This window comes from Telopea speciosissima, chromosome 6, assembly GCF_018873765.1.
Source record: "Telopea speciosissima isolate NSW1024214 ecotype Mountain lineage chromosome 6, Tspe_v1, whole genome shotgun sequence".
Taxonomy (NCBI): domain Eukaryota; kingdom Viridiplantae; phylum Streptophyta; class Magnoliopsida; order Proteales; family Proteaceae; genus Telopea; species Telopea speciosissima.
In genome coordinates this window covers 40,145,959-40,168,193 of record NC_057921.1, presented here as the reverse complement: position 1 = coordinate 40,168,193, position 22,235 = coordinate 40,145,959, and the positions used below count along the sequence as shown (strand labels likewise).

General features: G+C 42.8%; 1 protein-coding gene across 1 annotated transcript in view; it reads right to left on the bottom strand.

Annotated features, from left to right (window-relative positions):
- Positions 1-1,865: 1,865 nt before the first annotated feature.
- Positions 1,866-22,235, bottom strand: part of LOC122665729 (cytochrome P450 CYP736A12-like) — a 36,697-nt gene continuing 16,327 nt past the window's right edge. The window contains exons 3-7 of the mRNA XM_043861877.1: positions 5,987-6,044; positions 4,736-5,515; positions 2,574-3,428; positions 2,415-2,422; positions 1,866-1,880 (exon numbers count right to left, since the gene is read on the bottom strand). Coding sequence (XP_043717812.1) covers positions 2,577-3,428; positions 4,736-5,515; positions 5,987-6,044 — 1,690 coding nt within the window. The 3' untranslated portion in view covers positions 1,866-1,880; positions 2,415-2,422; positions 2,574-2,576. The remainder of the gene's footprint in view (positions 1,881-2,414; positions 2,423-2,573; positions 3,429-4,735; positions 5,516-5,986; positions 6,045-22,235) is intronic.

Below are 22,235 nucleotides of genomic sequence, written 5' to 3'. Positions count from 1 at the left end.
GGCATTTTCTTTGGAGGTTGTTGCCCTAGTTTCTTGTAGTATCAAGAACAGAAGCAGGATACTATTCTGAACCATTGTAGCCGTTGAACAATGTTGCATATCAAGAAAATACAAAACCCTGATAAGGTATTACTCCGTAAATGTAGGCAAATTACCGAACCACATAAATATTGTATTTTTGTGGTTGATTGGATATTAGAAGTGTGTGCTTGCAGAGTGGGTGTGCACATCCTGGTAGGCTTCGCCATTCTTGGTTGTGAGGTGAGAGTGCATACGACTGTGTTACAGGTACCGTCATAATTAAAACAAAAAAAGAGAGGAGAAAATTTAATAAACACTGATTCACCCTCTACCCTCTCAGTGTTGAAGCCAGTTCCACAAAAGGATCAACAACTATGGATAGATAAAATGAAGAAAGTTCTCTGCGGCGGTAACCGTCCATGCCCAGACACAGAGAGGGGGCGAAATGACCACTGCACCCCCCGCCCCATGAAAGGTGAAAATTCCATCCCCACAGAGAAATTTCAAAAACAATAGAATGAATTTCCCAAACTTGGTGTGCAATACAAATATGGAACAAAGAATGATATTTGGCTTGAACAGGATGAGATGGATATGAAGAAATGCTAGAAAATAACAAGTATGGGTAGAGGATAAGTGACGTGATTCATCCCAAAATGATGAAATCCAAGTCCAAGTATATGCATAAGTACAACCCTTAAGGAGGTTTGCTCGAATTTGGGCCCAAGCCCATGTGATCCAATTGAATCAAGGCCAAGATAGAACCAAGCACCAAGTGGTTAGACCACTTTTCAACCCAACATCCTAGCCCCACTCAAAAGTGTCCTAAAACTAGTAGTGAGATCCTAGTCAAAGTCTTTTGTCTTTTTCATGCTACACTTCATCCTGTGAGCACTATCTTGGTCTTCTAAAAATTCTATCTTGAGTCTCCATTAAGGAAGTCTTGGAAATTTCAACTTCAGCATGGAGAATTGATTCAATATATAGAAGATTACACCAAGACATGGGAACTAGAATCTATTTGATGCCATATAATGTTGGTTCAACCCACTAGATAGTGGATTGTTCCTTCTTTGAAGAATAATTTTTTTTTCTTAGCAAGTTGCGTAGTGGTATAATCTCACCCCTTGAATCACATTAATGGAAATCAAGATATCGTAGGAGCTTTTAGCGTTTAGCTTTGTTTTGCCTATAAAAAGCCTACCTATCTTGTTTGTAAGAGAACTTGAATGTTTAAATCATTGTTACTCCATTGAGTGCACATTTGAACCATGATGAGTTCTCCATAGAAACCAAGCTGAGTTTCACCTTTCCTTAAAGAGTTGGTCTTTCATCCAACCTTGAAGAACTGTACCTTCATCAACCTTGAAGAGTTGATAAGTCTTCCTCCACCAAAGGACCTAGAAGAGTACTTTCTTGGAGTTACTATCATCCCTACCTATCCGGTACCATTTTCTCTCAATTTATGATATTTTTGTTTCATCCATATCATCATTTTCAACCCAATTCCGAGCTCATAATAACCCCTTTTCATTTCTATATTGCACACCAAGTTTGGGAACTCATTCTATAAGTTTCTCAGATTCGGATTTGTGCAGTGACCTCAACTTCACAACCCCATATCACCCTTTTTTATTCCTAATTTCAAAAAACCCACAGAACAAAAGTTTTAGCCCTAATTGTTATATTCCATCCCCAACTTCAATCACTCAAACCAAGTTTATACTGAAAGTTATCCTTATTTTACTACAGTAGTGTCAATCTGTCCGAATTTGAGATTTCATTCTTGTAACTGTTATTCTCTCACGATCTAAGTTTGTGAAACCTAATAAAGTGTTACATCATAAAGATGAGAATAACTTCAAGAAAGTACTCTTCTAGGTCCTTTGGTGGAGATAGACTTATCAACTATTATCAACTATTCCAGGTTGATGAAGGCAACACTTCGAAGTCATCGGAGATTTCTTCAATGCTTCAAGATTGAAAGCTGAAAATTCAACTTGGTTTCAGGTGGAGGAACTCAACTTGGTTTACAAGAGTACTTGAAATAATAATGGACAATTTCATTCAACAATAGGATGCCTTACAAGCAACATAGATAGGCCTTTTATAGTCAAATAAAGAAAACCCTAAAAGTGACTGCAACATCTCAACCCTCGATCTTAATGATGTATCAACGGTTGAGATTAAACGAAGAAAAGAAAACTCAAAATATGACATAGATGGATGCACTTGGGCTGCATCAGGGTCAAAGGTTGCTAGTGGGCAAAATTTTTTGAAAACACTAATTTACCCCTTCTCAGTGTCGATCTGGGAATAACACCCTTCTAGAACAGAATTCTTTTTATTGTACGTGTATATTGTTTACAAGAGATTTATATATATAGCAACACAAGTAACCCTAATCAAGACACATATGTACTTCTACTAGGAAAACACATTATATAAAATCAGATTGTGACTATGAAACATAAGATATGCCAATAGAGACCACATAAAGAAAAATCACACACAAATCTAAATAAGATCACAATACTACCCGGCCAATACACTCCTTACAAATTGTTGCCACAAAGGCAAAGACGATAACTTGGAACAGCAAGTAGATGGTTGGCTCTTGGAACAGATAGGCCAAACTTCTCAGTCATGTCCAAGTCGTTAGGTGACATGCCATTGGGTAACTCCCAATCGAAGCCATGTACCAATTGTCCAAGTACTAGTTTCACAACTGTTAGGCCCAGATTAATACCAGGACATCCTCTACGACCTGATCCAAATGGGATAAGTTGGAAGTCACGTCCATGGATGTCAATATTAGTTTCTTTAAATCTTTCAGGCAAGAATTTTTCAGCATCATCATAAGTCGACCATACATTAGGGTCCCTTTGAATTGCCCAAGCATTTATAATTACACGAGACTTCTTGGGTATATGATATCCATTGATTGTTATGTCTTCCAAGGACTCATGGGGAGCTAGCAACGGAGCAATAGGATGAATCCTCATGGCTTCCTTCACCACCATGTCCAAGTACACCAGTTTAACTAAATCCTCTTCCTCCACTAGTTGGTCTATGCCAACATTATTCTTTAACTCCTCCTTGAGGCTTTCCATCACCTTAGGATTCTTTAAGAGTTCTGAGAAGGCCCATTCAATTGTGACAGCCGACGTATCTATTGCAGCCAAAATCATGTCTAAAATGATTCCTTTTATACTAGCCCGATCGATCATGTAGCGCTGTTCTTCTACCTGCATATGTTCTGATTCCACCATCAAAGACAACATCACATCAATGAAGTCCTTCTGGTTGTTGTTACGCTCTTTAGGATTGTTTATGTGGTCATCAATGATCTTCTCCAAAAACCCATCAAAGGCTCTGCTAATTTCCTTCATGTGTCGACCCAATCCCTAATTAATATATTTATAAAGATTAACAATACTAAGTTAGAATGCTTGGCAACCCAAAACAGTGAAGTAATTAAACAAATCAATGCTATTAGATTCCCTTAAGACAATGAAATTTCATTCTTGTAGCTTCATGTATAAAAGTTTAAATATGCTTTTAACAACCACCTCCTGTTCTTCTTCTTTTTTTTTTTTCGTTTTTAATAAAAAATTTATAAAAAGAAAGAAGAGAAATTAAATACAACAGCCCAAAGGGAACAAGAGGCCGAGCTTGGACAAAATACATCAAAGGAAAGCTAACAATGCATAATCTAAAAACTTCAAGAAGAAACTATATGCCGATTCTTGGGGCAATCATTATCTGAGGCATGAAGGTTGTTAACCTTAGATCTAACATCAAACTTAATAGAACTACGTTTGTTTCTTTCCTACTAGATGTGGTAGATTGAGACACAAAAAATCATCTTAACAGCCCGATTGTAGATTGACTTTCCTTTGAACTCCTGTCTGATCCATCTAAATTCTCTTTCAAAGGAAGGGGGAGTATGGGCAACATTTTCTAATAAATCCAACATAGATAACCATGGAGAAGGGGCGACTATTAAAATAAGTGATCAATATTTTTAAGGGCATTCCAGCATAGGCAGCAGTTGGGAATGGACAGATTCAAGGGCAAAAGGAATTCCTGGGTAGATAGAGTACTTGTCAAAGCACACCAGGTGATGAAACTTGTTATAGGCTGGAATTTGATCGTATCACGAATCCATACCATGTCCATCTATAAATTCCACTACTTCAGCATATATTTAGTAATATTATCCGTTTTCATTCTATTTCCTTTATTTGTTAGGTAGGAAGGCTATGTCCCTCATGTGTAGGATAGAATGGCCGCATGTCATTTCGTGGTTCTCTAAACTTTGTGAGTCTGAAGCCATAGGCTATACACATGTTTATCATCATTAGTAAATTCTCTTTCAAAAAAAAAAAAAAAAAAAAAAATACTATGTAATAGAAAAAAGGGAAAATTACATGATTAGCTACTTTTGGGTTCTCATTTACAAAACCGTCCACCCTATGTTTGAGTAAACAAAAATAGACAAAAACATGTTAAGGTTTACAAAAGTAGACAAAATAGTGCCTCTCCCTCCCAAAATTACTTTTTAGACATTTTTACCCAAAAGTAAATCAGTTAATTTTCCCTAGAAAAAATTAAATATCCAGCTTCATGCCAATAGGAAAATTTTCATTACCTTAGTGTATAAAATGAGCTCTTATGTTTACTGTAGTGTTAATTAAAGAGACTTGCTTACCTGAAGGTCAAGTTTTTCGATATAGGGAAAGAAATCAGCCAGGTTAAAAGTCCCAAGAAGATTGTGGTATTCCTCAACAACTGAGTTTAGGTGGACATTATCGACCTTGCTACCAATCAGCATTCGGAAGGTCATATCCTCAATCAGCGATCCAACCTTGGCAGTCATATCAACCACTGCACCAGCTTCGGCAGCCTCCTTAAGAGATCTAACAAAAATGCCCACCTCCTCCCTTCTCATCTTCTTGAATGAATCAACCTTTGTTGCACTTAGCAGCTCTATGGTGCACAGCTTGCGCATGCTGCGCCAATATGCACCGTATTGTGCAAAAAGCAAGCCTTTGTTCCCATAAGAAACATACTGGGGACCCATAGTGTAAGGTCGACTAGCAAAGACGTTGTCATGGGTCTTGAGGAACAACTCCGCTGCCTGAGCCGATGATACCACCACAGTTGGTACAAAGCCAAGCCTGATGAACATGATGGGTCCATATTTCTGGGCCATTTGATGGAGGGTACGGTGAGGGAGATCACCCAACGTGAGAAGATTGCCGAGAATCGGAATCCCCCGAGGGCCCGGCGGTAGTCGGCGATCATCACTTCGTTGCTTGGCTCTTGATCCATGCCAGAGATGGATCGATAAATATCGAAGCCCTCCAAGTAGTACTGCTAAGAGAACTGCAATTGTCCAAGAAGACATTAGGAAAGCGGGGACTAAAGGATACTGCCACTTATTGTTGGACATAAAATCTTTTCTTAGATTCTCCTCTTGGAAGTAGTACTGAACAAATATAGATATATATAGAAGTAGATATGGGTGAATTAGGAAGAGAAATATTATAATTGGGTTTGTGATTGGACCCTCGTAAAGAATGCATTATTAATGTTAATGATTGGAGTATGCTGATGTGTTCCCAAACATGTGCATTCCACGTCGTGGTTTTGTACTTTTGTCTCACCTTCCTAAAAAGTTTTTCTTTTGAGTAAATTACATATACCCCTGTAGTTTGAAATAATATCAAAATAACTCCCTTAGTTTTACTATTTCAAAAAAATCCTTAATTTCTTACGGTGTTAGTAAAAACTATTAGTTTTGTAAATAAGAAGACCGTTTTACCCTTTTACTTTAATGAGTTATTTTAAATACCATTTTACCCTTATTCCCATTCTTCTCCTCCAAAGGTGAAAACCCTGAATCGATTTAGGTTTCTCACTACTTCTTCTTCTTCTTGTTCTTCCTCCTGCAACCCACCTGCCCCCACTCCTCTCCTTTAGCACCATCCAACCACACCTCTTTGATCCTCTCATATCTGTTCCATTCTCAAGTTCAGAATTTCAATAATTCAACAAATTCCCTATCTGGATAGATTAGGGAGAACCCCTCAATCATATAACTAATTGAAAACCCCGGAGATTAAATTGATCAAGAAATCAATAACAAAAACAGTCAATCTGACAGCACCAACATGATTTAGTCTAAACTCTAATGGGGAGGGGTGTTGTTAAGAACAGAATCAGAAACTGAAAGAACCCATCATTTCACCCGAACAACTAAATGATCAAATCTGAAACCCATAAATACTTATAACTCCACTTTTGATCTACAGATCAAAATGCAGTGTAGAAATGGCACAAACTTGCATCCAGAAAAAGAAGGAGATCATTTCCTTTGTTTGACATTTAGGGCTCGAAATTGTTCGAAAGTGAAATTCTTCCCCCTCTCTCTCTCTCTCTGTGTTTCGTTTTTCCTTCCTCGATACTCGAGCTAGGGGTGGTCGGAGGTTGCAGAGGTGGTGGGGGTTGGGGTGCACAATGGAGAGTATGATGGGCACAACGGTGGGTGGTCGATGGGTCCATTAGGCTGCACAGAGATGGTCGGAGGTTGTGGTGGGGCGGTGTGCTTGGGTTACATAGGGGGTGTTTCCACTAATTTTTTTCCAGCAACAGTTCCCAGAATTTGAATCTTCGGATGGAGTTCTGTTCGCCGAAGTCGGAATACCCAGTGGCCACCTGGACTGCGTAGCCGACAATGGCTGGGAAAATGGACAGAAACCCTTACGGGATCTGTTCGTTCCACGCTAGAGCTTGAAGACAGACAATCCTGTCATTTGGCTAATTTTTAAGGGCCTTATGATCCTTTTGCATAGGTTAAGTCATTTTTAAGTTTTATAATATAAGGGTAAAAGAATAAATATACATTAACGATGGTAATATTGTCATTTATGAATGTTTTCTTTCAATTAACGATTTAAACTTGACGATAAGAGCTTATTTATAAATCTCCCAATAAATCAGGAGGTGCATGTAAAAAGTGAAACTAAAAGATTATTTTATTATTGTTTAACACTACAAGCGATGCGTGTAATTTACTCTTTTCCTTTAAATTGGTAGGGAAGGAAGAACTTTTTCTTCACGGTTAAAATGACTCTCGCGTGATCTTTTACGATTTTAATATAAAAAAAAGATTGATCTTTACGATTTTTAAATTATTATTATTATTTTTAAATTTTTTATACTTTATAATGCAATCCAATGGTGTCCATGAGCAAAGCTTTCACCATGGAGGGACTCAGGGAGGGAAATTCGGTCCTACATTCATTTCAAGGGTTACTTAACATACACGTTAAGAGGAAAATAGTGGCCAAATTTTATATTCCTACAGGAGCATGTTTTGTTTTTGTCAGTAGGAATTCCTATTACAGCATGTTGGTAGGATTTTACAATAAATATATATATATGGATATGGTATGAAATCACAAGAATCACATGATGGTATAATGGAATTGAATCATTTAACAATGAATCTGTCGAAGTCTGATGCAGACCCGATAACTATCCCAGTTTCCTAGTTCCTCTAACATGGGGGGTTGAAATGACCATCCTACCTCTGTCCAAATACTTTGTTCGAATGGGATCCATCGCCTCCTTGTTAGAGGAATTTAGGAACTGGGCCGAGCAGGGAACTGGAGGAGATAATTCCACCCCTTGTTGTGTTAACTAAAGGCTGACTCAACAGCCTTCTAGAAGACCCAATGTTGAGCACGTTATGGATGTTATTGGTGAAGCACTAAAGCCTAATCTCAGTCTAGAAAGTGCAGTGGAGATCTTCGGAGGGCCTTTTCAACCTCGAAACGTGCCCGCATAGCATAAAAAGTGGATACAACATCGCCAAAGGCTGTGAGTTCTGTAGAGCTCGTCGAGACCTTCGAAATAATATGTATTTCGATATGTTTAGTCTTGCTCTGACCTAGACGGGATAGTCCTTTTTAGGTGTCTAGGGGCATTACTGTACTTTTTTGATTTAGGGCTTCCTATATAGTATTCTTATCTCATTGAGAGGGAGAGGTGAGATTTGAGCGTTTGTAATCGTTCTTCAGAGAAGTAGTGAAACCATTCCTGTTGTGAGTGCTCATGTTCCAAGTGCTCTAATTTATTAGTAACCATGAGACATGTCGAAGCGTATGGTTGGATAGGGCATTAAAAAGCTCATTTGTATCCCGATTTCAGGTTGTATGTGAGATATTAATCATTCCTAACATAGTTTTTTGATAATAATTTGTTTCTAATTAAGAGCTACTAACTACTCCTACATGGAAGTTAGAATACCTCCACATGCTCTATGCTGAAGCTATCCAAATAAGAACCGGGCCAACACATGTTGTACCTGAATCCAAAATGCAGAAATATGCCAAGGATAGGGACCCTCAATGCATTAGACAGCATGACCTATTTTGGCCCACCACCATGAAACCAGCAACCACAGTTGAAGGGATGTTGTTGGGTATTTACCATAAACCTCAGTTTCTCACTCTTTCTTTCTACAATCCCTCAATCTTATCCTCTTTGCTACCTGCCGACACTTAATTTACCAAACCAAACACATATTCCAAGAGAAGCTAAAAGGAACATAAAAACAAAGAAGCTAAAGCAAGAAAGCAACAGAGGAAAAAAGTGAGTAGGCCCATGAGATTCGTTTTTTTATATCTTAAACTGACTATCACCAACCTTTTGGACATATCAAATACAAGATGGGCTGAATCTTACAATACAAAACCACACTCAATCATATGAATAGATAGAAAAATACTTTGCACCTACCTGTAGTAACAACAACTTCAAGAGTAGAAGATGAAGAATCAAAGAAGAAGAAGAAGAATATCCCATCTGACAATTGCCCCCCAAAAAATCTAAAGTGTTAGATTGAATATATTCATTGCATTACAGATTACTCTCAATGAAGAGTATTAATAGAGAATACAAAACGTGAGATCCTTTTAGGATTTGTACAAGGTAAGTGGATGAGAATGACAACATAAAATATGGAAATAAAGATGTGGTGAATCACAAGGAGCCGAGTTGCCATGCCCGCAGGGAATCCATATCGCATGTAGATCTCTAAGGAGACATGCAATCTGGGTTTCCATTCTCAATAGAAAACGTTATCCCATGTGCCAATTAAGAGAGAAGGACCAATATTTCCTTAATACACCCCCTCAAGGTGGAGATTTTGGCATGCGAATCTTCAGCTTGTCGCGTAGGAATTGAAAACATGCAGTACCAAGGGCCTTGGTAAACGTATCCGCTAGTTGATCCTTAGGGAAATAAACTGAACCTGCAGTCGCCGTTGAGCAACACAATCTCGAACAAAGTGGAAATCGATTTCCAAGTGTTTAGTGCGCGAATGAAAAACGGGGTTGGCGGAGAGGTATGTGGCGCCGATATTGTCACACCAAAGGATGGACGGGCCAGACAATGGGAAGCCCAGCTCTTGAAACAAAGATTCCAACCAAATTAGCTCTGCAGAGGCATCCGCTAGGGCCTTGTATTTAGCTTCCGTGGAAGACCAAGCAACCGTGCGTTGCTTGCGGTAGGTCTAGGAGATGAGATTTGGACCAAGAAAAATTGCAAACCCACCGGTGGACTTGCGATCTAAGGCGTCACTAGCCCAATCGACATCAGAGAAGGCCTGGAGGGAGCGAGATGGAGAGCACTCAAAAATTAAGCCATGAGTACGGGTGCTCTTAAGGTAGCGAAGAATACGCTTGACGAGTTGCCAGTGGTCCACTGTAGGAGAGTGTATAAACTGGCAAGCCCAGTTGACAACAAAAGAAACATCAGGGCGTGTTAGTGTAACATACTGTAGGGCCCCAACAATCGACAGGTACTTAGTGGGGTTTGGCAGAGGGGCACCCCCTGAATCAGATGCCTTAAAGGTCGTGGCCATAGGAGTGTGCACAGGTTTGCAAGCGGTCATACTAGCCTGGTGCAGTAAATCTGAAATATATCTTGATTGAGATAGAATAATGCCTTTGGAGTGAGGTAAAGCCTCAATGCCTAAGAAGAAATGAAGGGCCCCAAGATCTTTGATGGAGAACTCACTGGATAACTGACGAAGAAGAGAAGACACCTCATGTGAACCATTGCTGGTGACTAAGATATCATCAACATAAATGAGTATGTAGCAAATCCGACTGCCATGGAGCCGAATAAAGAGAGAGGTATCTGTTTTGGAACTGTAAGTACCACGGTCCTTCGGGACGAAGGTTTCCTCAGCCCTTTTTGTTGGTGTATTGGTGACATAGGGTTTTGGGAGATACATGTGTGTGTGTATGGATATGGATAACATTGTCAATATATGATAAATAGGGGATTGGGATCATGCATTAAAATATGTTAACCTAATGAGAAGTCGCCACCTAGGGTTAGGGCCTAGGACCCATTAAGTGTAGCCCTACCCGTGGTGAGCAGAATCGGGCTACGTGACTCCATATGGTCCAACCAAAGGTTGGGGTAAGGGGTCAGGTTACGAGTGTGGGAAGGTGTTAGGCACCCACCTCGCCCGGTCGAAGCCAGTCTCTCTGTGTTAGATGCTACATAAGGACGAATGTTGTTTCTCTCTTATTACGGGGATGGGGGATATTATGAACTACATTCAGATGCTATGAATTAAACTAAAGTATAATAAACTACATTATATATGTGAAAAATGCAGACTAAAGCGGTAAAATATGAAAGGATTACATTGGATCAACAAAAATGCAATAATTATACCTGTATGGTTGTATGCCCCTGGCTCAGGGGAGATGGACTTATGGGCCGACGCTGCTTCTTTCTCGGCAGAGTAACGGCTCTTTCGAGTGATTTGGAAAAGAGTAACCAGACAGAATAACATCTGTAGCAAAGGAGTTTCGATGGTTATCCGTGCACGGACGGGATACCAAAGCCAAGGAGCCAAAACGCTCTATACTCAGAGGGACAATCGAAGGATCTGTCCGCCACAAGAAAACTTCAAGCACTCACACACTCATGAGAGAAGGAAGGGAAATGAGGGTGAAAAAGGGGGAAAAGATGCTAGGAATCACTTGGGGAGGGTCTCTCCACCCAAAATTCCTTGGGAAATGTGGGAGGGGACCCTCCTATTTATAGGGAGGGACCTTTTCTCTCTCCTAGCCGAAAAAGTCCCCCACGGCGCCGTGGAGATGTCCACGGTGCCGTGGGTGATGTCAGCAGGCTGATGTCACACCCCCTCATGACGCCGTGGAAATCCGGTACACCTCCCCACAGTGCCGTGGGAAGGCGTCCACAGCGCCTTGGGAAGAGTCCACGGCGCCGTGGGCGCGCAGTGCCATTTTTCCTTGTTTTTTTGGCCTAAAATGGATCATTTTGTGCTCAGCATGGTTCTTGGTCCCATGGGTCAGGTATCTTTGGATCTGAAAAGAGGGAGGGTGCGTCGTCCATCGTCCATGTCCCGTTGTCATCATCGCCAATTAGGGGGTGACAAAAAAATCAGTGTCTACAGTTTGCCCCTCTTTGGCCGAGGCCTGTGCCAACAGCCGAAGGGTAAAGACAAAAGACCAACTAATTTTGTCACCAAGAGCATGTACTTTGCTCAAAGGCGGCAGAGTTGCTAAAAACAGGCGGTTAATCGTGATGAAATCTTTCGATAATCCTTAAAAGAAAAACTCGGAAGAACCAAATCTTTATCTTGTGAGCATTGCTCAAACAATTTTTTAGGGTGATAAGGCACCGCTCGACCAAAGACCTAGGTAAGGTACCACTTGGTCCACCAGATCGAATATGAGGGACTCCACTGGGATAAAATTTTGGGGGTGATAAGGCACCACTCAACCGAAGATCTAAATAAGGCACCACTCGGCCCGAAGATCCGATTTGAGGGGGATAAGGCACCACTCGACCAAAAGTTAAACTTGGATGGTTATAAGGTTCCACTCGACCGAAACCATCAAGTTTGGAGGGTGATAAGGCACCAATTGACCGAAGATCTAGATAAGGCACTACTAGGCCCGAAGATCCAATTTGAGGGTGATAAGGCACCACTCGACCAAAAGTCAAACTTGGATGGTTATAAGGTTCCACTCGACCGAAACCATCAAGTTTGGAGGGTGATAAGGCACCACTCGACCGAAGATCTAGATAAGGCATCACTCGGCCCGAAGATCCAATTTGAGGGTGATAAGGCACAACTCAATCAAAAGTCAAACTTGGATGGTTTATAAGGTTCCACTCGACCGAAACCATCAAGTTTGGAGGGTGATAAGGCACCACTCGATCGAAAATCTAGATAAGGCACCACTAGGCCCGAAGATCCAATTTGAGGGTGATAAGGCACCACTCAACCAAAAGTCAAACTTGGATGGTCATAAGGTGTCACTCGACCGAAACCATCAAGTTTGGAGGGTGATAAGGCACCACTCGACCGAAGATCTAGATAAGGCACCACTCGGCCCGAAGATCCAATTTGAGGGTGATAAGGCACCACTCAACCAAAAGTCAAACTTGGATGGTCATAAGGTGCCACTTGATCGAAACCATCAAGTTTGGAGGGTGATAAGGCACCACTCGACCGAAAGTTAGTATTGAGGGATTTCACTGGGGATATTTTATATATATATATATATATATATTATTTTTTATTTTTTATTTTTATTTATTTTTATTATTTATTTATTTATTTTATTTTATTTTATTTTTTTGGTCCAAGGCGCCGTGTGCGGGTCAGCACGGCCCCGTGTATGGGCGGCACCGTGCTTGCACGGCCCCGTGTGCACGGCACCGTGCCAGACTTCACGACTCCGTGGGCAATCCTCCACGGCGCCGTGGGCCGCTGTTCCACGAGACCGTCGAGAATTCCTCGGCGCCGTGGGCGCGATAGAGAATTTATAAATAGAGGGCTCCCTCCCTCATTCCTTCACTCTCATTTCTGCTGCGAAGCTCTGCTGTTTTTGATTTTTGACTTCAAACCCTTTTTATTTGCTCACACCATGTCTTTCCGCCGACGAGGACGCCAGTCTCACCGGGAGCCACTACTCGGTACCACTACTCGCGATGCACGGGCTGCATGGTATCTTTCAGGGGTCACCCTGGCCGACACGGCCCGCCATGGTTGCCGCTCCATATGGGGCCAGGTCAGTATTCTTACTCTTTCCCTTTCAATTTATGCATTTATTTATATTAGCTTCATACCTCACCACATAGATTAGAGGTAATGCCCCTAGATTCTGCCCCAAGCTCCTAATGGCACGCAAATGTAGGTAATGCCCCCAGATATCATCCTAGGCACCTAGTAGCACACAAATTTAAGCGAGGCCATCAGACAATACCCTAAGTGTCTTTTGGCATGCAAATCTAGGTAATGCCTCTAGATACCCTCCTAGGCACCCAATGGCACGCAAATCAAAGCGATGCCATCAGATACCACCTTAAGTGTCCTGTGGCACGTAAGTCTAGGTAACGCCTCTAGATACCCTCCTAGGCACCTAGTGGCACGCAAATCAAAGCGAGGCCATCAGACACTACCCTAAGTATCCTTTGGCACGCGAATCTAGGTAATGTCTCTAGACACCCTCCTAGGCACCTAGTGGCACGCAAATCAAAGCGAGGCCATCAGATACTACCCTAAGTGTCCTTTGGCACATGAATCTAGGTAATGCCTCTAGATACCCTCCTCGGCACCTAGTGGCACGCAAATCAAATTGAGGCCATCAGACACTACCCTAAGTGTCCTTTGGCACGCAAATCTAGGTAACGCCTCTAGATACCCTCCTAGGCACCTAGTGGCACGTAAATCAAAGCGAGGCCATCAGACACTACCCTAAGTGTCCTTTGGCATGAGAATCTAGGTAACGCCTCTAGATACCCTCCTAGGCACCTAGTGGCACGTAAATCAAAGCGAGGCCATCATACACTACCCTAAGTGTCCTTTGGCACGTGAATCTAGGTAACACCTCTAGATACCCTCCTAGGCACCCAGTGGCATGCAAATCAAAGCGAGATCATCAGACACTACCCTAAGTGTCCTTTGGCACGTGAATCTAGGTAACGCCTCTAGATACCCTCCTAGGCACCTAGTGGCATGCAAATCAAAGCGAGGCCATTAGATACCACCTTAAGTGTCCTTTGGCATGCAAATCAAGGTAACGCCTCTAGATCCCCTCCTAGGCACCTAGTGGCACGTAAATCAAAACGAGGCCATCAGACACCACCTTAAGTGTCCTTTGGCACACAAATCAAGGTAACGCCTCTAGATCCCCTCCTAGGCACCTAGTGACACGTAAATCAAAGCGAGGCCATCAGACACCACCTTAAGTGTCCTTTGGCATGCAAATCAAGGTAACGCCTCTAGATACCGTCCTAGGCATCTAGTGGCACGTAAATCAAAGCGAGGCCATCAGATACTTCCTTAAGTATCTTTTATCACATAAATCTAGGTAACGCCTCTAGATACAGCCTCTCCCTCTTTCTCTCTTTTTTCTTTTTTTTTTTATTTAATTGTTAAATTGTTGTCCTCACTATCTCGGCTAACCATTTGCCTTATTTTTCTTTGCAGGGCAGCTCCATTCCTTCACCTAAGAAATATTGTGGGCTGGAGGCTGTTTCAGAGTGGTACCGCACACTTTGTCCAACGGTACAGTCGCGGGTTATTCGGACCAGGCTAGGGCACATCGCCTCGTCCCTGGCTCGCGAGTTGGATAGTCCGACTGCGAGGGCTCTGATAGAGAGGTGGTGGCCGAGCACCCATACATTTCACCTTCTCTTTGGTGAGGCGACGGTCACCCCCCTAGATTTTTACATGATCACGGGACTGCCCTTTGGTGGATTACCCGTGACACTGACTCCGGAGGAGAGGATTATAACCTCGGCAGAGCCATCAGAGCGCCTGGAGTACTACAGGCAGCAGTTGGGGATTGCCGTTACAGGGAGAGAGATCCCCGCGTCGGTCCTGAGGGGTAGCTGGGATGAGAAGGTCGTTACAGACCAGTCGCCGTCCATCCTTCAGGATCAGCAGGCTCGATGCTTCCTCCTATTCTTACTGGCGGAGGTGATCTTCAGCGATATGACGGGTACGGTGACAGCCGACACCGCATATGTTTGCTTCTTTGAGCATTTTGACTTGGCCGCGGGCTACGATTGGGGGGGCTCGGCGTACGCCTACTTCCTGGATATGTTAGATTATCTGGTTGTGGGGTCACCCAACCTGATCGAATGCTGCTATGTCTTATGGGTGAGTTCTCTCAACTTTGCCTTTTTCTCTTTTCCTTTTTTTTGTTTTTTATTTTATTCTTATTTTTTTGAGCTCATTTATGATTGCCTATTGCAGACGTGGAGGTATGAGATCCTTCGATTTTGGGTCCCTACTTTTAGACCTGGGGATGACCCCGAAACCACCTTTCCTCAGACTACGCGATGGCGTAAGTCCCGCTTGCTCAGGAGCGGTCGCCATAAGGACCTTGGGTCCATTCGTGGCCTCCTGAATGAGCTGCAGCCGATCAAGGTAAATTTAAAGTGGTTGTTTATCTTATTTTCTCTTTTCTTCTCTTCCTTTTTATTTTTGCATTGATCTTGACTCTTTCTTGACAGGCTTCTCTCCGTCCTTATTTGGGGGAGGTGATTTTAGAGCTGGACATGTTTGACAGGGCCTCAGCTCTCTCCACTCGCAGGGTCCTTTTTGAGGGCCCATGGGGGTTTGCTTTTTACTTGGGAGAGCGAGTATCCCTGCAGTGGTCTGAGGCTCGCTTGGTGCCCTGCCCTCCTCCTGCTCGGGTCCATCAGCCAGCCTTAATGGATCCGGATGAAATCAAGCACTGGAGGGTTGGTGAGCCTGCGATTGGGCTGGTGCTAGCCGAGACGGACTATACCGACTTCCTTCTCCGAGAGACAGTCTGCGTCCCCCTCACCCGCAAGGGTCCTCAGGTAAGATTTCCTCCATTTTCCCCTCTTCTCCTCAAATTGTTAATCTATCTTTTATTCTGATGTGTTTCTCCTCTTGACAGTTTCCAGGTCGCCCCATGATTCCAGGGGTCTATGGTGGTGGGAGTTCTTCTCGCGCCTCCCGAGTAGGGGAGGTGGAGTCAGGTGTTGGGCCTTCTGGAGAGGTTTCAGCCCTGTGGATTGCTGGTCTAGATGACCACATCCCAGGGTATCGTTCGTGGTTCATTCGCCACCACGAGCCTGGGATGGTTGAGGTCATCTTACCACCCCCTCGGGCTGCAGATACGGACCTAGGCCTCCCTCTTCCTTATGACGGGGTAAGCACATCCGACTTTCCTAACTTCATCCATTATTTTTCAAACTCTTGACATCTTGGGTGGTTATCATGTTTAGGTGGATGCGAGCCGATACGCCGATATGAGGTGCATGATGGCGAGCATGGATGAGATGATCATCTCGCGTGTGGACACGGGCCATAGTATGGTAATGCTTCGTCTCTTCCCCCCCCCCCCCTTTCTTCTTTCTTTTTTTTTCTTTTTTTTTTTTTATTTCAATTTTTTATTATTGTTATTTCTTGCTTATCTTTTGATTTTCCTCTCTCTCTCTCTTTCTCTCTCCTTTTTTAGAGGGTTGAGCTCGACCATTGTTGGAGAGAGATTGAGAGACTCAGGCTTGCAAATGATCAGCTGCAGTTCAACCTTACGCGGGCTAAGGTCGAGAGGGATGCCTTGATAGCGTCCCAAAGCAGAGAGGGGGGAGGCTTGAATGTTGACGATTACTCCCCTGAGTCATGACCGCTCCTCTTTTTTTTTTATTTTTTTTATTTGGAAATATTGTTACACTTATGTACATTTATTTTCCTTCCCTTCTCTTTTTTGTTTATACACTTTGGTATGGATACTGGTGCAATTTTTATGTACACGTTTCTTCTTCTTCTTTTTTTTTGTACACAAACGAATTGTCTATGAATTCATTGGATATTTCTTTCTTTGAAATGCACATGAGACTCCATCCCTTTCCTTAGAAGCACAAATTCCATTGGTAAATGGTTCCATTACATGAGCAAGGACAGAGAAATTGAGAAAAGAAAGACAAACAAGTAAAGATAGGAACATCCAATTGATATCACTTATTTGTAACATTTTTCGGATAATAACATCACCACTTCTTGTGTCACATCTCTGAGGTTCTGAAATTTTCCATCTTAGGTTGTTCCTGCCTCGGAGATACTAAGGAAGTGATATAAAAACTGATGTGAGTTAAACCCATGAATCTCACATAATTGTTCCCTGATGTTTCTGATTTTTCTCTCTCGGCCTTCATCCAAGGGCAGTTCCACTGGATTTCTTGGACATCTGTCTCCTCCAAATATTTCTTCCAGTCTTGGACCTTGTGGAATTCTGACTTTTCCCTTTGTATTTGATAATGCATAGGCCGGAGGTGAGGACACGGAATTGGTGTGACCAGTTTTAGTTTTTCCATCAACCACATTTGGAATACCACCGGAGATCCATGAAGGAAATCTGTACCGTATTTCTGAGACTGACTCATGGTATCAAACCCTTTGAATGTTTCTGCTAAAACGGTAGGAGCGATGTCGTATCCTTCTTCAATTTGCCTCACCACTTCTGCAATTATTGGCTACATGCCTTTTCCTGGAGATGCTAACAAGTACCTCCCAATCATACAGAATAAGTATGCCCACCTTCTGCGTCGGATCTGTCTTTCTTCTTCAAATCCATTGTTGTTGAAGATCTTCACAACTTTCAACGCATCCACCTTGTCATAATTGAGAACTTGCTTTAACTCCTTCTTATTCATGGCAAAGAAATCTCCCAAATTTTTGAAGAGCTGTTCTTTCTTCATAGTTGGGAGGAACGACTTTCCTCGAGGGGGTGACATCATGCAAGCCCGGAATTCTTCAATGGTCGGAGCCAGCCAGACTTTTTCGAAGTGAAACGCGTGCAATTGGGGGTTCCAGCACTTCAACACTTCCCTTAGTAAATCATGATGGAGCTTGAAACAACCGATCCTTCCCAATACTATCAGATGGTGATCCTCTAGGAGTGTAGGCTCGTCCACATTCATCCGGAGAGTCCACTGACGCAACTATTCGTCGAGTCCTTCTTTCTTTAATCCTCTCATGCTACCTGTATCAAGAATTGGGTTAGCATTTTGCGACACAGAATGAATAAATCCTTTGTTAATAACCAACTCTAGATGACTTTCACTTATAAGCTAGGTTAAGGAATGGAAGGCCAAATGGCGAGATTTACCCATATGTGCAAAGGACGCCGGCTGGCGGAATTTATGGGAGGAAACCGATACAATGCCTTGTCTTTTTTTTTTTTTTTCTTCTCTCTTTTTTTTCTTTTTTTTGAGACCGTACCCGAATACATCGAGTTGCCTACGTATCCCTTTGGAGGAATCAGGTCGAACGTAGTTCAAATTGCTTCACATATCTCAGACAAAATACTTCTTTAGCTGGTCCATATTGACCAGACCCCGAAGATCTTCTCCGTCAAGATCAGAGAGTTGGACCGCCTGTCCTGGCAATATGGTCTTGACTTTGTAGGGTCCACTCCAATTGGGTCGGAATTTTCCTCTTGGGACGTGGACTGGAGCTCGCTGCTCTCTAAGGACCAAATCTCCCTCCTCAATGCTCCGAGTGCGGACACCTTTATTGAATGCCCTAGCCATTCTTTGCTGATATTTCTTGAGATTATCCATGGCCTTCATCCTTTTCTCATCTAGGAGATTGAGCTCTTCGTACCTGGCCCTTACCCATTCTCCTTCTGGCAATTGACTATCGAGTAAGACTCGAAGAGAAGGGACCTGAATTTCTACCGGTAATACGGCTTCCATCCCATATACCAGAGAATACGGGGTAGCTCCGGTAAAGGTTCGGATAGATGTCCGATATGCCCATAAAGCTAGTGGAAGTTTCTCTGCCCAGTCATTGTGTGTATCTGCCATCTTTTGCAATATGACCTTCATATTCTTGTTAGCTGCTTCTACTGCTCCATTAGTCTGTGGTCGGTAAGTAGTAGACTTATGCCTCTTAATGCCAAATTGGTTGCAGAGTTCTTCCACTTTTCCCCTGAAATGCAGGCCTTGATTTGAAATCAACTGTTGCGGTACACCGTATCTGCAGATGAGATTCTCTTTTATGAACTTTGCCACCTTGGCGGAAGTTAGGACTGCATAAGATTGAGCCTCTACCCATTTTGTGAAATAGTCGATGGCGACTAACACGAATTGATGTCCATTTGAAGCCTTTGGAGTTATTTTTCCAACTACATCAATTCCCCAGGTAGAAAATGGCCAAGGGGCATTTAATGAGTGCAACTCTGTCGGAGGAATATGAATGATGTTGGCAAATATCTGGCATTTATGACATCGCCTTACGAAGGTAGCACATTCAGCTTCCATAGTGGCCCAATAGTATCCCATCCTGAGAATTTTCTTGGCCAGCATCCTTGCATTCATGTGTGGTCCACATATTCCTTGATGGATTTCTTCCATAATGATTTGAGCCTGATCCTCATCCACACATAGTAGTTGGATACCATCATAAGACCTCTTATACAACAAGTTTCCTTGGAGGATGAATTGAGTGGCATATTTTCGTAAATGCCTCTTCTCTCTTTCTGAAAACTCTTCAAGATATCTCCTTTCCTTGATGTAGTCGACCACTGGAGCATACCAAGGTCTTCCATCCTTGGTGAGCGTATTGACTGGTTCTCCATACGCTGGGCAAGTCCTTCTTTCTATTAGGAAGGGCTGGATCTTGTCTCGAGTATCACATTCTACCATGGACGCCAAAGTGGCTAAAGCATCGGCGAACCGATTGCTATCCCTGGGCAGATACTCAAAAGAAACTTCCTTGAAGCATTGCGTCAGTTGTTCCAGATAGACTTGGTAGGGCTTCAACTTCTCATCCTTAGTCTTCCACTTTCCTTGTGTTTGACAGATCACCACAGAGGAATCTCTGTAAACTTTAATTTTGTCAACTCCTACAGACAGAGCCATTTCTAACCCAATAGCACAAGCTTCATACTCTGCTATGTTATTGGTACAACTAAATTCCAATCTGAAGGCCATCGACAAGTAAAAGTCTTCTGGGGTTATCAATAACACCCCTGCGCCAAATCCTTTTTGATTGGAGGCTCCATCAAAGTACAGTTGCCACCCCCTAGTTGGTCCGGCTTCTACGGAGTACAAATCTTCATCTGGGAAGAGGTCCTCCGTTGCTCGGGAATCATACTCTGAGGGAAATGCTGCTAGATGGTCAGAGATTGCTCGCCCTTTCACAGACTTTTGACTGACATAAGTTATGTCGAATTCTGATAATAGCAACAACCACCTAGCCATCCTCTCTGTCAATGCTGGTTTCTCAAAGAGGTACTTAATTGGATCCATACGAGAGATCAACCTAACGGGATGTGACACCATGTAGTGCCTCAGGCGCTTAGTTACCCAAACCAGAGATGTACATGTCTTTTCTACTGGGGTATATCGAGTTTCATACTCGATGAATTTCCTGCTCACATAGTAGATTGCATGCTCTTCTCCATCCGCCTTGCCAACTTGGGCCATCATTGATCCAACCGCTGTTTCTCCTACTGACAAATATAGGAGCAAAGGTTCGCCGAACACTGGAGGGACAAGTATAGGAGGAGAAAGTAGATACTCTTTGATTTTCATAAAGGCATCTTGACATTTCTCGTTCCATTCTTTCGGATCTTTCTTCCTTAGGAGTTTGAAGATAGGTTCACAAGTGGATGTCAACCGAGATATGAATCTGCTGATGTACTGGATGCGGCCCAAAAATCCTCGTACCTCTTTTTCTGTCCGGGGTGGGGCATTTCCGTGATGGCTTTTATCTTGTCAGGGTCCACTTCTATCCCTCTTTCACTGACAAGAAATCCCAGTAATTTTTCTGCTTTGGCCCCAAACACACACTTCTGAGGGTTCAGCCTTAGCTTGTATTCTTTGATTCTTTCAAAAAACTTTCTAAGAGCTACAACATGGCCTTGTCGGTCAATAGATTTGACTATCATATCATCGACATATACCTCTACTTCTTTGTGTATCATGTCGTGTAGGATAGCCGTGGCCGCTCTTTGATATGTTGCCCCAGCATTTTTTAACCCAAAAGGCATTACTTTGTAACAAAATGTGCCCCAGGGTGTGGTGAAGACAGTTTTCTCCCTGTCCTCCGGGCACATACTAATTTGGTTATATCCTGAGAAACCGTCCATGAAGGACAGTAGAGCATGGCCTGCAGTGTTGTCTACCAAAATGTCAATGTGGGGTAACGAAAAATCATCCTTCGGGCTGACCCTGTTTAGGTCACGAAAATTCACACACATTCTGACCTTCCCATCTTTCTTAGGGACTGGGACAATATTGGACAACCATTGAGGGTACTGAGTTACTTGAAGAAATCCTGCAGTCCATTGTTTGATTACTTCTTCCCTGATCTTCTCACTCCATTCCGGCCGCATCGTTCTTAACTTCTGCTTGACTGGGCAAGCCTCCGGATATGTTGGTAATTCATGTTGCACAATCTTTGGATCGATGCCGGGCATATCCTTGTAGGACCAGGCGAAGACTTCCTCAAATTCCTTGAGGAGAGAGATCATTTGGGATGTTTCGTTATTGTTGAGAGAAGCACCAATTTTGATTATTCGATGGCAGTGATCGGTCCCTATATTTACGGGGTGGGTATCCTCTCGGACGGGTTGAGCTCTTCTTTGCTCCAATTGTTCTAACAGATTACGATGTTCTAAGACATTATCATCATCAGAAGAATAGGAAGAAGAAGAAGAAACATACTCAGAATCAGTAATTTCATTCATGATAAGGGGAAGAGTACAGACAGACCCAATGGACTGGACATTTCCACCGGACTCAGATACAGACTCAGATATAGACCTAGACAGGACTATGCTAGAGCTGGTTACAACTTCAGATTCATTAATATGGAAATCTTCCATCATTCTTGCCCAATTTGCTACGGATCCTTGGAGAGGTTGTATGAGAAGATGTGGTGCCGGTCCTTCTTCTTCTTCTTCAATGATCACTGCTACTTCGAACAGTTTGCCGATCCCTTGATCCCCTGTGACTTCCTTCTTGCTGGCTTGATCCAATTCCATGGCTATCCAGTCTACTTCGTTCTTAAAGAATATTTCTAGTCCTGGTAGACGTTCGCCCTGTTCTTGATTGAACCATGGTTCTGGATTTCCACAGTAAGGGAAGTCTTCTCC